The 14206-nt window shown below is 36.8% G+C and overlaps 1 protein-coding gene across 1 annotated transcript in view; it reads right to left on the reverse strand.

Annotated features, from left to right (window-relative positions):
* Window positions 1-14206, reverse strand: part of LOC113236396 (vesicle-fusing ATPase 1-like) — a 26461-nt gene that overhangs the window by 9666 nt on the left and 2589 nt on the right. Inside the window, exons 3-10 of the mRNA XM_026472432.1 lie at window positions 10975-11104; window positions 10241-10326; window positions 7229-7374; window positions 6911-7049; window positions 5785-5927; window positions 3298-3497; window positions 2538-2670; window positions 1315-1517 (exon numbers count right to left, since the gene is read on the reverse strand). Coding sequence (XP_026328217.1) covers window positions 1315-1517; window positions 2538-2670; window positions 3298-3497; window positions 5785-5927; window positions 6911-7049; window positions 7229-7374; window positions 10241-10326; window positions 10975-11104 — 1180 coding nt within the window. The remainder of the gene's footprint in view (window positions 1-1314; window positions 1518-2537; window positions 2671-3297; window positions 3498-5784; window positions 5928-6910; window positions 7050-7228; window positions 7375-10240; window positions 10327-10974; window positions 11105-14206) is intronic.

Raw genomic sequence — 14206 nt, forward strand, 5'->3', positions numbered from 1 at the left:
CATTCGAAAACCTCAAACCATGAAGATTCTATGAAAATTCAAAGAATTTATTGCAATAAAACGGCAATTTCATACTTTAACCCCTAATATTTTGGAAAATAAACAGTAAAAAAATAAATTTAATACTGTATTTAGGTAAATTAACGCCCTCAATTCCGATTACTGTTTATTAACTTTTCGCGTATATATTGTTAACTCTTTCTTGAATTGTTTACCTACGAGACAGGCTTTGTTCCTAGTGTATGCTTATAAGTATGTTTTAACTTTCGTATACCATAATGTGTAAAATAATATATCTCACTTCGATAATAATGAAACGTGTAAATAGATTTACAAACACTTTTTTCGGCAAAAACCGGTACAAACACATTACAATTACAAACAAATTAATAAAATCAAATTGAAACTAAATTTGATTAATGAAACAAAGAAATTATGTTACTGTTTTTTTCCTTCACCACAAGAAATTTTCATTCAGTACAACAATCAAACAGCACTGATATTAAAATATTGCTTAATTGGCAATTTTTTTTTCACTGTTGACATTTTGCTGTTGTATGTTTGCTTGTATTATCGAATAAATTTATCGTTTTAACCAAAACCAAGTTGCCACAATAATTCAATCCGTCAATGTGAAAGTGCAATCAATCCCGGCGACACGCGCTGTAAACCGATCGCAACAATCGCGCGATATCCGAGCCAGTTGCTCGCCGGATATCCGGTATTCGGCCAAATCACTACCCGTTTCGTCTCCAGTTTTCATTTGAACTTCAATCACGTATTTATCAAACTACCCTCGTAAGTTGACAAGTCCCATGTGCCTGTAATTTCACCAGCAGGAGTTTGGTGCAATTACAGGCACACCCTTCGAAACCGGAACACCGTAATGCTCACATTACTATTCGGCGGTAGAATTAGGTAAGATGGCAGTACTTTCCTGGACGAACTCTTTCAGAAGGAGCCTACCGCTACTGTAAATTAGTTTACTTCTATTTTAACTGACTTCAAAAAAAGGAGGAGGTTCTCAATTCGACTGTATTTTTTAATGTATGTAACCGATTTTGATGATTCTTGTTTTTTTGGAAAGTGGGTACCTCAATATTGTTCCCATGTGGAAAACTAAGGGATGAATCCGGTTTCGCACACTTTCCGGTAACTGATTTCGATAAAACTTGGCAAATAGATGTAATTCCACAAACTTTTCAAGTCGGTATTTTTTATAAAAAAATAATTATTTGTTAACATTTATTTCTGTAAAGTAATGCCAGAACAGAAATCATTTTAAATTTGTAGTAAACGGAAATCAGATCTTACCTTGCAATCAACATCGTCAGCAATCTTTTTATACTCCCTCATCCGTTTTGTGTGAATGTTCAAGATCTGGACTCGACCATTTTCGTCGGGCAGACCGATTTCCATCTGCACTTCGAGCCGACCGGGTCGCATAAGAGCCTCGTCAATCATATCGCGACGGTTCGTCATTCCAATAACTAGGATGTTGTTGAGTTGGTCCACACCTGTATTATAAAATGTTTTAAGCCATTGTGGATTTAGGTACAAAATTCCTTCATCCCCCGTACTTATACAGTGCCAACTCAGTACAACTTACACTTGGAAGTTCTATTATGTTTATAAGAAATTTGTGCACAGGAGTTTCGGTGGGGTAAAATAAAAGTGCGACATACTTCTTCAGGAAAACTGAGGCTCCCTTTCAGTCGATTTTCGAGTCGTGTTTAATTGAGTAATATAGACACATAGGTAAAGCCTCATATCTTTCGACTTAGTTTTGATTCTAGTGACCCTCCCTACCGACTCTAAGGGTATACGAGAAGGGCACTATAACCTGAGTGCGCGCAGAAACCTTACAAGTTCAGGTTCTGACCCCAGATCAGCCAGTGTACAGGGTTGTCAGACCTCTGTCACTTGATTTCATCCGGTTCTCGAGAGGCTAGTAGTAGATACACAGATACTTATATAATTGAGGCTATCAGCGCAAAAACGGTGTAACCCCATGCAATGCATATAAAAGACGATAAGGGATTTAAAATTAGACAAATTCATTTTATACGTAGTAATCATATATATAACCGATAGATATTTATTTTCCATTATTTTAGCATCCAAATATAAAATAATTATGTAATCATTTAAAGCATAGTTTCCCAAAGTGATTCCTACCGCCTACCAGTGGGCGCTGAAGAGTATTATAGGGGTGGTAGGGCCCGGAAGCAATTGGGGAGCGTTGAAGCTGCCCAGAGGGTGCCACCGTATTTGAAAAAAAAAAAAAACTGAATTATTTATATAAACTACACTACAAATATATAATTTTCTCTTTGTGATATTTTTGTGTTAATATAAAAAATGTGTTTTCCATTATTTTTTGTGGCGGTGGGCGTTGCCGAAGCGGGCGGTGAGCCTTGTTGCTTTGTTTGGGAACCTATGATTTAAAGCAATATTGTAAAAAAAAAATCAGACGTATGTTACACCACTTTTGCTCTGATAATGTTTAGAGTTAGATGATAGTGATAAAATGTTACCGTCGATCTTCGAAAGCAGCTGGTTGACAACGGTGTCGTGGACTCCTGTGTTGCCGCCGACCGAACCTCGGGCCTTGCAGATGGCATCTATCTCGTCGAATATTATTATATGAAGACCGCTGTTCGGCCCGGACTACGAGAAACGTACTTTGTTAATCATTTATCATAAAGTTATAGATAGAGAGAGAGAGCGAGAGAGCGAGAGAGAGAGAGAGAGAGAGAGAGAGAGAAAGAGGTAATTTTGTACCTCCGTGTTTGGTGCGTGGTACTATATATGTTCGATAGGGGGAGCATTTTCTTCCGTAATCTTTGAGGTGAAGATACAAGACTCATGGAAAGTAGAGTTGCAACGAATATTCAGTTAGTATTTGGTATTACCAAACATTACCACATACTTATTATGCAGTTTACTCACGACTAAGTAAACGCTAACAAAATAACCAAGTACTTGCTATTTGAAAAACAAAATAAAATTAAGTTTTTGAAAGTTAATCGACCAGTTAATACATATAATATAAAAAAAAACAGAAGTTAAACTACTTTCTTTACAAAACCATAAATTTGAATTCTAAACTTGAAAATCAAAGTACCTTGTTTGTGTCATTGTACAATATAATGCTAAAATAACTAAAGTTAACAAGTGGTGGTAACATTTTCCGTGCCAATTTTCGTATGTGCCGAACCGAATAATTTGGCCGAATGTGTTCGGATATTCGGCCACACTCCTGGCCGAGTACTCGGTATTCGAAACAATGCTTACCCTCTTTTCCTCTTCCTCAGCATCAGCGAACAATCGCCTAATATTGGCCTCACTCTCGCCAACATACTTGTCCAATATCTGCGGACCGTTGACAATCTTGGGTTCGCGCGCGTTGAGCATCTTTCCGATTTGTCGGGCCATTAAGGTCTTCCCCGTGCCCGGGGGACCGTACAAGAGAATGCCTTTAACGTGCTTGCAGCCTGGCAAATTTAACAATTACACACATATGACCGATTTCAAAATGTTATTTTAAATGATTTTTCAATCAGTAATAGTAGTATATACTTATATAGAACCTTCTTGTCGTATCGAACTATAGTCAGTCTTTTTTTAAGACAGAGTAAAATGATAGTTTACTGCGCAAAAGTGTTGCCCACTTGCGAGCAGCTAGTGATTACAGTCGATACATATTCTATCGACTATCGATTGAATATTGGTCACGTTTATGGAATAAATAACCGAACTTGTTTCATTGGAATCACCCTCGACTCATTATTCATTAAATTACTGAGCACAAATTCATTTGAATTGTCATTTTTTGTAAGTTCATACATACATACACTGTATTTAGAACTATGTTTATGAAAAATACAAAGAGAAGACATATTTTAAAGTTTTCCAAAAAAAAGTGAGAATGTAAAATGTATTATATAAATATATAGGAATTAGACATAAAGTAGCAAATATATTATCATCTTTTAACGTCGACTTACAGCAACTTACTCAACCTTAAAATAAAAATGAAACAAAATACATTTTCTGACAAAGTCGAAGATTTAAAAACTGTAACAGATTAACATTGTTTACATCAAAATTTAATAAATAAAAACTCTTTTCAAGTAATGTTAACTAAAATTCTCAATACGTGAGGCGCACTATAAGTTTCCGGAATAAATAAGGAAAAATATTATAAATGGTCAGAAATGAATTCATTGTTTCTCAAAATATTCTCCGTTAGCGTTAATGCACTTTTTCATACGAATGAACCAATTTTGAAAACATTTATGCCACTCCTCCGTGACAATCTCTGAAACATATTTTTCATACTCTTCGACAGCCTCTTCAGGTGATGAAAATCGTTGACCGCGTAACTGGTTCTTAATTTTTGGAAATAAATAAAAGTCACAAGTTGCCAGGTCGGGACTGTACGCGGGATGGCTCATAAGGTCAACGTTGGTTGTTCACCTTCAAAAATTCATTTTTCTGTCTAGCCGTGTGAGAACTGGTATGGTCGTGGTGCAAGACAATACGGCGTTTATGGTTATTTTTACGTAGTTTGTCAATAACTTCCGGCAAACAAATGGTCGTGTACCAATCACTTTGCACGCGCGCCATTTTGGTTGGTTTCGGCTCATCTCGAAAGACCCATACGCTCGATTGCGGCTTTGTTTTGGGATCGTAACTATAAATCCATATTTAGTCACCTATTACTATGTCCCACACCAAATTTGACGCCCCTTCGTTGAATCTGGTAAGCATGGCATTGCACCAAGTGACACGATGCGTTTTTTAAGCCTCAGTCAAATTGTGTGGGATCCACCGAGAGCACAGTTTCACACCAAAATGTTTGTGTAGTGTTGATTGTATTTGACTCATGCCTATGCCTAAAGATGCCCGAATCTCATGGTATGTCACATGCCTGTCCGCTTTGATCACACGGCGCACAGCATCGATGTTTTTGTTGTTCACAGCAATGGACGGGTGACCATAACGAAATTCGTCACTGAGATTCACACGACCGCGTTTGAATTCTGCAAACCAGCTATAAATAGTCGTCTTGCATGGTGCTTCATACTCAACAACATCATAAAAACGGGGGAAGCTCCGCTGAGCTGTTAAATTACACTTAAAGTCGTAGAAAATGATACTACAAAAATTTTCACGAGTTAAATCCATGGTGATGTAGACAACCAATTTCTAAAATGACGCCACAATGTAAAAACAAGTGACAGTCAGATGAAACAAACTGTATTCTACAGCCAAAGAGTTCCATTTTCAAATGTTGTAATTACTTTTTGAATATTGTTTATGTGAGTGGCCAGTTCCAGAAACTTATAGTGCGCCCTATGTAACGCAAAATCAGCCTTGAAGCACTCGACTAAACACAATAAGGAAATTAAAACGACAGTAGACTAATTATTTTATTTTCAAATTAGACCTAAAATAAAAAAGTACAGCATTGTTTTGGTGTTATATACTCCCGGATGAATAAGTCGAGCCACCTTGCATTTTCGGTATTAAATGCCCTTAGCTTAAACAATGCTTGATTGGTATACAAACGTCAAAGTAAGACAAAACAAACAAAAACCAAAAAAAAGCTAAATATTTTAGCCCTCTAACGATAAAAATGCAAGGTGGCTCGAATTGTGTCCAGGAGTGTATTTATATTATATGGCACGTAATTCACGTGGCTGAATGAAGTAGAACTCCCGATTGGAAGGTACGTCAAAAAAATGATATTCTAATTTAACTATAGCCATTACTCACCTAATTGCTCTACTACTTCAGGTGGAAAAACTCGCGAGGCGAATGCTCGGCGGAAGATGGCGTTGAACTCCTTGTCCAGGCCGCCAATGCCCATCTTGCCGAAGTCCCAGTCTGGGTTGATGATCGACTGGCGCGGTTGTTTCCTAGTGGAAGCACATAACCCGTTTCTATTAACATCCTTCTACATAGATAGATAGATTAGAATCTTTATTCACCACCATGACAAATACATACACAGACACATGATACAGACATTAACTTAGACGTAACACAGTAATATATTCTACTAATATCTCCCTTGTAAGCCATGGCAATGAAAAGGCGCTGACTCAACATAAATGACGCGGCTGCCCACGACGCTGGAATTCTACCAGGACCACATAGGACAGAGACGCCACTCGTAAAACTTTTGGGTTTTAAACCAATTTAATTCAATTCAAATTCTAACCAATTCAATTCAATTTAATTCAATTCAGTCCAATGTAATTTCATCCTAATTTTTTTTAAACATTCTAGCCACTCATATTTCCAATTTCTGCATATTTAAGATACTCCTGCAGCTTCTGCTTGAAAGTTCTTTTTTTGATGCTGTTACGGATAGGAAGAGGAATATTGTTCCAACAACTAGTGGCTATGTATCGGAAATAGTATAATGTTATATACTTTTTAATTAATTTAAATTATCACCGATAAAGGCGAGCTTTTTTCAGAAGTCTAAGTCTTTTCAAGACAGCTTTTATCGGTGAATAATCTCAAGAATAGTCTCTTAGGATGATTATTCTTGGTTTCTATGTGGCCTGTACCGGTAATGTGATGATTAGTAGGTAATGCATACACTGCTGATAGTTAAGATACCTATTGTCTGTATTTATTATTGATGACTGGATGGCCATCAACACAAAGCAACACAAACTCTCATTTTTCGATGCTGTAATATTTAATTTAAATTATTTAAACTCTGTAAACTATGTAAACCATAAGGTTCCATTTTAAAAGAGGTTTTACACATTTTACGCATCTAGCTGTAGCAGGCCATACCGCCTTACCCACTAGTGGAGAGTTCTGTAAAGACAACTGTGTATTAGAGCTACCCTGCACTAAAATGTTATTAACATTTATATCGTACCCTTTAGCCTTGCCGACGAGATTCAACGCGGAATTCTCTGCCTTGTCGAACTGCACGCTGGCATCAGGCAACAGCCGGCCCATGCGCACTCGCCGTGGCACCACTTTCGCCCCCTGCGCCATCGCTTGCACGTCCACCGCTGCACATGTCATTAATATTTGTTTACTTCATTAGCCTATTAAGGAAGTTCTTAGCCAATTAAAAAAATATGATAAGATGGCTCTTATAAAGGTGCTACAGGAACTATAGATAAATAGGTATGATTAAAATTAAAGAGAATCTTATACTACGTTCAGAATTCAACATAAATAATGTTACCTTCCAAATTCTTGACGATAAGACTCAAAACCTTTTTGTCCTGGAAGGAGAATGCGAGCTGCTGGCCGACAGTAAACACTTGGTTCGAAAACTGGATCGTGAAGTCGCGCGCCATTTGCTCCGAATCATATGGCTCCAATGAGGTGCTAAAGTAATATTTTCTCTTAGAATTTCCGTAAAGCCTAGTTAAAGTAAAATGGGGCATACGAATATTTACACTAGAAATGTCCATGATTGGGAACGCTTTGCTGGCTTTGTGAGTCGTACGGCCGGTGCACAGACGGAATCTTATAATATTTAATCTTCGGAATCACAGAACATTTAGAAAAATACGTGATTCATACAAAACTGAGGTATACTTTTTTGGGCCTGAAGCACGTAATTGTATTTAGTACATTTTACATGTTTAATTTTTTATATAGGGTGTTTAAGGCTTTTCCCATTGTAGTTTGCTGGGTCTTAGGGAGTTAAGAAATAATTGTCTTTACTGACAAAACTAATATTCACGACAAAACACTAAACCAGCACGCCACTTTTAAAAACTACTAGACACCCAGGCCCCTTCATTGCTTGCAAGCTGTTTACAAAAATATGCAGATATCTTTTAAACACCATACAAACATGCCAAGTACGCGTTAACAGGCGTGTAGTTCACGAAATATTAATTAGGTCGATGAATGTTATCAATTAACGGCTTATCGAATGTGTTTCATTTAAAATTATAAAAACTAAAATTCCTGTTTTTTTTTTCAACAAATGAAAACAGATTAAATGGGCAGTCTGAACGGACAGAACGCGTTCTGCATAAACGTGTTAACCCACAGAAAATCGTAAAATGAGTTATGAATGCAGTCTTGTAATATAAAGTTTAATATTCTTTTCACTAATACATTTAAAAAAAATCGTAGTAATAGTTGTTAGTTGAATAAAAAAATTGTTTTCACAAAATCTGGCTCGTCTATAAGCTAATTTCGCAAAAATGTTATGTGTGGTTAAACCGTAAATGCGAATTACAACACATATCCTTCAACATGATTTGAAACGATTTAGTTTAAGTACGCTTAACACGTACAACTTTTTTGAAAAATGTAAAAACTTTAAATTTTGTCGATGATATGGACTGACTGGAAAATGATATAGATTCTGAAACTGAGGATTGGACGATTAGAATAAACTTTTTACTGTTAAAATTAGAATTTGGCTAATAGCGCACCTTTCGAGATATTCATTGCGAAAACTGAAGCTTAATTCGTTTATTTCAATATGAAAGAAAAGGAATGAAGGCGAATGTGAGTAAGACGAAGGCGATGGTAATTAAAAGGGATAAAAGTGGGGACAAAATTGGTAGCGAGAGGGTACAAAAGGTGAAAGAATTTGAGACTCAAGTGGGTCAAGCTGGTATTTGGGAGCTCCAGCCAAGAGATGCGAGCAATACTCTGGTACCAATAATAATAATAAGTTGTTTATGATCTTCTTAACTAGAAACCACATTTTATACAGTTCATACACATCTATCATAGGAATGAAATTAAGTGTTAATTTTAGAACGTAATATATAATGTTATTAGTTAAATGTAATACTAATTTTATAATTTGTGTAAATGTCAAACTAAAATTTTTCGTAATTATTTACTGTTATAAGTATGTAGAAAATTAATGTGAATTTTTGTATTAAGTACTTTTCAATAATTACCATGCCGTACTGGGCCCATTATACATATAACTAAACTATTGTAACATGTATGCCTACTTATGGAAACAAAAATTATGGAAACCATTGTACGTCAATTCTTTATTATGACAAAATAAATAAATTTTGTTGATACATCGAGTTTTGAATAAACCATTTTCATTTAATTACTAATCGTAAATTTGTTAACTTAAAAAAATAAACTGATCGTAATGTAAAACTTACTTCATTATAAATCTTTTGATATATAATTGTCCTGTAAACTTCATTAATTAAATGAACAATGAAAAAAAGTGCCAAAAATCTTTAATGCTCAATATCTCGAAACTGTCATTTTGTGAATTAACTCATTTATCCAGAACACGGCCCAAATGGTCTTGGTTCTAAAGCGTACGGGTGTTCGACGCTATTTTATTGTATTTCAATATACATATTACAATAATAAAAACTAATGGTAACTGTATGGTTACCATGCCGGACTGCCACGCAGAGGTCCCTGGTTCGATTCTCGGGCCGGGAGACATATTTGTACGGCCTACATTTATTTCTGTTGTGAGTTTAGGTGTAATTTGTGGCTGCATTGTGTGTGTCCATGACACCCGCGACACAGGGTTTCCCTAGTGCGGGGCTATGTTGAGTGTGAACGTTATTATTATTATTAATGGTTTGTTTTTTTTAATGTAAATGGTTTTGATAGATTATAGTAAGTGGAGGTGCTGCGCTTTTAGTGTACTTATTTTATAATTTTATTAATTTAAGAACTTGTTCGAGATTTATTAAATATTTTCATTAATTGAAATCCCTTAGTTTATTTCTAATCTTCCTGTAAATAAACGTGTTTTTTTACAATATAACCCAACTTGATACGGATGGGAAATCCATCATTGAGCCGACTGACTTTTTGTTCTATTCTTCTCCAAGATGTAACACAAGTTAAATAATATTTCCAGACCTAATACTCAATCTGTGCACAAATAAAAATAAAAGCTTGGGGCACTAGCAAAGGAGACATTAACAATGAACTAGCACCATGCAATAGAACCCCTGATTCTATTAATACAGGTGCACAGCTACGATTTATTGATTAATATCGCATTATCAACAAACTCTTTGGAACTCCGTCAACTTTTCTTTGAGAGACAAAGATAATTATTCTTCTGTTATTGAAACAGGCCAAAAAAGGAATAGTATTAGTCAATAGTTTTCAAACTTTTCTTTGAATTATTTTTACTGTAGCCATAACATGAAGCCACACTGCGGCAATCACTCAGTATTAGCAATAAGAAAGACGCAATGTAGGTATAATTTGATTATGTACTCACGTCTTCTTGAGCATAAAATCCGCCTCCACTGTAATACTGCATAGGCATTCTGCACTCTGTGGCTTGAAGATTTTGACATCAAGAGGCTGAAAAGGAATTTTTCAAATAATAACTCTATATTTTCGTGAACTGTATATATTTTTTTATGCGGTATTCATTATAGTTCTTATTTATTAATAAATATTTTATAATTTCAAAGAGAATTTCAAAAAGAAGATTTCAATAATTACAAAAGAACGATCACTAGTACAGATTTCCATGATCACTGAGTTTCACAGCCTTTTTACTGTATTATTTATTTTCTTTTCTTATTTATATTCAGGTTACAAAGACTCATAAATACAATATAATAAAACGCTAATTACTAATTATTTACACGTATTCTCTGCGACGTGTGACGTAACGTGGGTGTCCGGTAGCCGGCCTCAGAAACGTCGGTACATGACACCCTTTCGGCCAAAACTCCTCCTTCATAAAGGGCGACAGATGTTGAGTTGGTACTTTCACCACAAATGGATTAAAATTCACTTTGTGGCGGGACCCCAGTTGCTCGACACTCAGGGTTTAATTAGGCAAGGTTTAACCCTAGCTTAGAAATCTTCTAGTTTTTTAATATACTTGCTTAATCTACTAAAATCAAAGAGATCAATCAAATAGACTAATTTTTCAGTAGTCCCTGCTAAAAGATAAACTAATATAAGCAGTTATGTTTACAAAAGGTTTTAATTTCTAACCTGACCAATGGAAAGCATAGCCCATTTCCGCTGTGGTGCCGAGAAACCAACAGTGCCACGGTCTACCCCACTGTAAAACTTGACGCTAAAGACGAAGTGTTGCGATGGCCCAGTCGTTACTTCAATATGCCTAGAAATGTTGTTCGTATTAATTTTAATGGTTGTTGAAAAAAATGTCATCCTTAATACTAATAAGTAGTTGGTAGAAATTTAAGGCCAGATTGTACTTAGATATTTTTTATAAATATAAAGCTACAGGTTCTTACTCATTGATGGAAATACAACGCATACTTCCCGATATGGTGGGAAAAAGAAATTTATACCGTTATACGCGGATTGATTCCAAAGCAAAGAATCAAATATGAGTTGACCTGAATGTGGAAAATATGAACGAGTGATCAACGGTCTGCAAAAACTATAATACATATATGGAGGGGATATTTGTGCACTTTTATAAAGTACAGCCTGGCCAATATTCGCACCGGATATAAATAATGTTCGAAATTGTAATAAACTAGTAAATAAAAAATGAATTGAAAAAACAAATATACGCGATTTAAATCCGGAAAAATAGTTTCATTTCCTAGTAAATAAAAATTTGTAAAAAACGTCATTAATGCAACTATGCACTAATGCAACCCAACATTAAAATAAGGATTTAAAACCCATCTTTCGAATTGTAGAAATACAAATTATACTATACTCTCCCTTTCTCTCTCCTCTCAAGAATAATTCCATTATTTTATTATTACATATAGTTCATTCCATTATTTGGGGTTTGATTTTGTAGTCATGTGATCAGGTAGCCTCCTCTAAAAAGTAAAGAACTACTCCATTCGAATACTCTCCGACAGTATGTCAGTACTTCAAGCGCTGAATAGCTATGACATAAACTCAGGGCTCATTTACGAATGCCATCAAGCACTCATGGAGGTATGTATACAAAACCACGTAACTCTTCAGTGGATTAAAGGACACAGCGGCTCACGTGGCAATGACGCAGCAGATGAACTAGCCAGGAAAGGGTCGGAGACGGACGCTGTAGGACCAGAACCGATAGTGCCCCTCCCCTGCCAATGGTCCAGAACAACTATACACAAAGGTACAAAATCTTCACATAATAATACATGGACCACCCTTACGGTTTGTAGACAGGCGAGGGAAGCACTCCCAACGCTCAATGCCAGTCTATCTCAAATACTAATTAAACTTAAAAGGCAAGAGCTTCGCACTCTAACTGCCGCCCTAACGGGTCATGGTCCATACAATAAACACCTTTTCAATTTAGGTATCACAAACAGCCCTCTATGCAGAGCGTGCATGGAGGGGGAGGAAACGGCTGCGCACATCCTACTTCAGTGCTCCGGCGTGGCCAACTACAGGGAAAAAAACCTTGGAGTGCCAAGGTCGCTCCCCGAAGTCTTCAGCAAACCAAGGAGGCTGCTGAGATTCCTGGAGGAGCTTGGGTGGCACGAGTAGGACCCTGCACCCACCACACGCAAAATAGGCGCTTTGTCGCCGAGTTGCGGATACCAGCCCGTTGCACCAAGTACCAAGTACCAAGTAGTGGCCTCCTCTCTGTATGGTGATCTCCTACATAGTCGATATTCCACTACATTTACAATTATACATACAAGGTGTCCAGAAAGGGTATCGGGTATTTGTAAGTTCAATGAAACAAAATTTATTTGTATGTAATAAAAAAGTTTATTGTGTATTATTAGCATATGAATTGGAGAATTATTTGGAAAAGATGATGTTATCCAAATGATGACCGTTACGTTGCTGGCACTCTTCTAAACGGAAACGAAGATTGGCGATAATACGTTGACACATAGCTATCGATATTGCTGCCATTTCTGACCTGATGTTTTGCTTTAACTGGGTTAGATTCGTCGGATTGTTTTGATAAACCTTACTTTTAAGGTATCCCCATGCAAAATAGTCAAGCGGGCTAAGGTCGGGGCTTCTGGGAGGCCAGTTGATGTTACCCCTTCGCGAAATGACTTTATTAGGGAATAATTCGTTAACAACTTCCATTGAGTCATTTGAGGTATGGCAAGTGGCCCCATCTTGCTGGAACCACGTTCTTAAGTTAAAACCTGCAAACTCCTGCAACTCTGGGACCAAAAAATTCGCAACATATCGCAATAACGGTCACTATTCACATTAATTGCTCGGCCTCGTTGATCTTCATGAAAATAAGGACCAATTATGCCTTTAGCAGACATAGCGGCCCAAACAACGACCTTTGGGCTATGCAGGGGTCGTTCATGCTTTCGTCTCGGATTCTCCACTGCCCAGTACCGACAATTCTGCTTATTAACATGACCATTCAGGTGAAAATTTGCTTCGTCACTGAACAGTATGTTGTTAAAGTTGTTAAATCGCTGCAGCATTTCATTCGCAAAATTCAGTTGATTAGCATAGTCCGTATCCTTCAATTCTTGAACCAATTGAATTTTATAGGCTTTTAGATGCAAGTCTTTCTTTAAAATCCAATGTAAAGACGATTTTTTGATGTTCAACGCTTGGCTTCGCTTTCGGATGGATAAAGACGGATTTTGACGAACCGACGCCTCAACTTCATCAATTGTTTCTTCATCGCGAACAGAACGAGGACGACCAGAGTTTTGAATTTTAACTGTCGCACCTGTATTTTCGAACATCCTGATCCATTTCCTAATGCTATCGTCACTTGGCGCGTGGCGTGTACGATATTCCGCACGATAGAGACGTTGAGCAGTCACTATTGAATCACCATTACGATAATACGCTCGTACGCAAAATGCGCGATGCGTCCTCGAGTACTGTTCCATCGTGACTAAAACTCCACAAAATGGCGGACCCCACGAACCCCTCCCCGCACCCTTTAGACGCCCCGTTTCGAATATGGCGCGAAAACAAATACCCGATACTCTTTCTGGACACCTTGTACATACATACATACGTTTAACGCTCTTTTCCCATGGGAGTAGGAAGAGACTACACTACAGCCTTCTAAGAAATCTTTAGCCTCGTCAACCCACATCAATGCCTTCGTACACAATAATTGTTTGAGGGTATTCTTAGTTTGGCCTTCCTCTTCAAGTATGTTATAAATTGTATTATTGCCATTTGGATAATGCATAATGATGCCTTACTTCTTCAAACTCGTATCTTATAAAGAGTGATTATTCAGGAGATGGCAAATATTAGGGGTTAAAGTATGAAATTGCCGTTTTATTGCAAT

This window comes from Hyposmocoma kahamanoa, unplaced genomic scaffold, assembly GCF_003589595.1.
Source record: "Hyposmocoma kahamanoa isolate Upper Pololo Valley unplaced genomic scaffold, ASM358959v1 92, whole genome shotgun sequence".
Lineage (NCBI taxonomy): Eukaryota > Metazoa > Arthropoda > Insecta > Lepidoptera > Cosmopterigidae > Hyposmocoma > Hyposmocoma kahamanoa.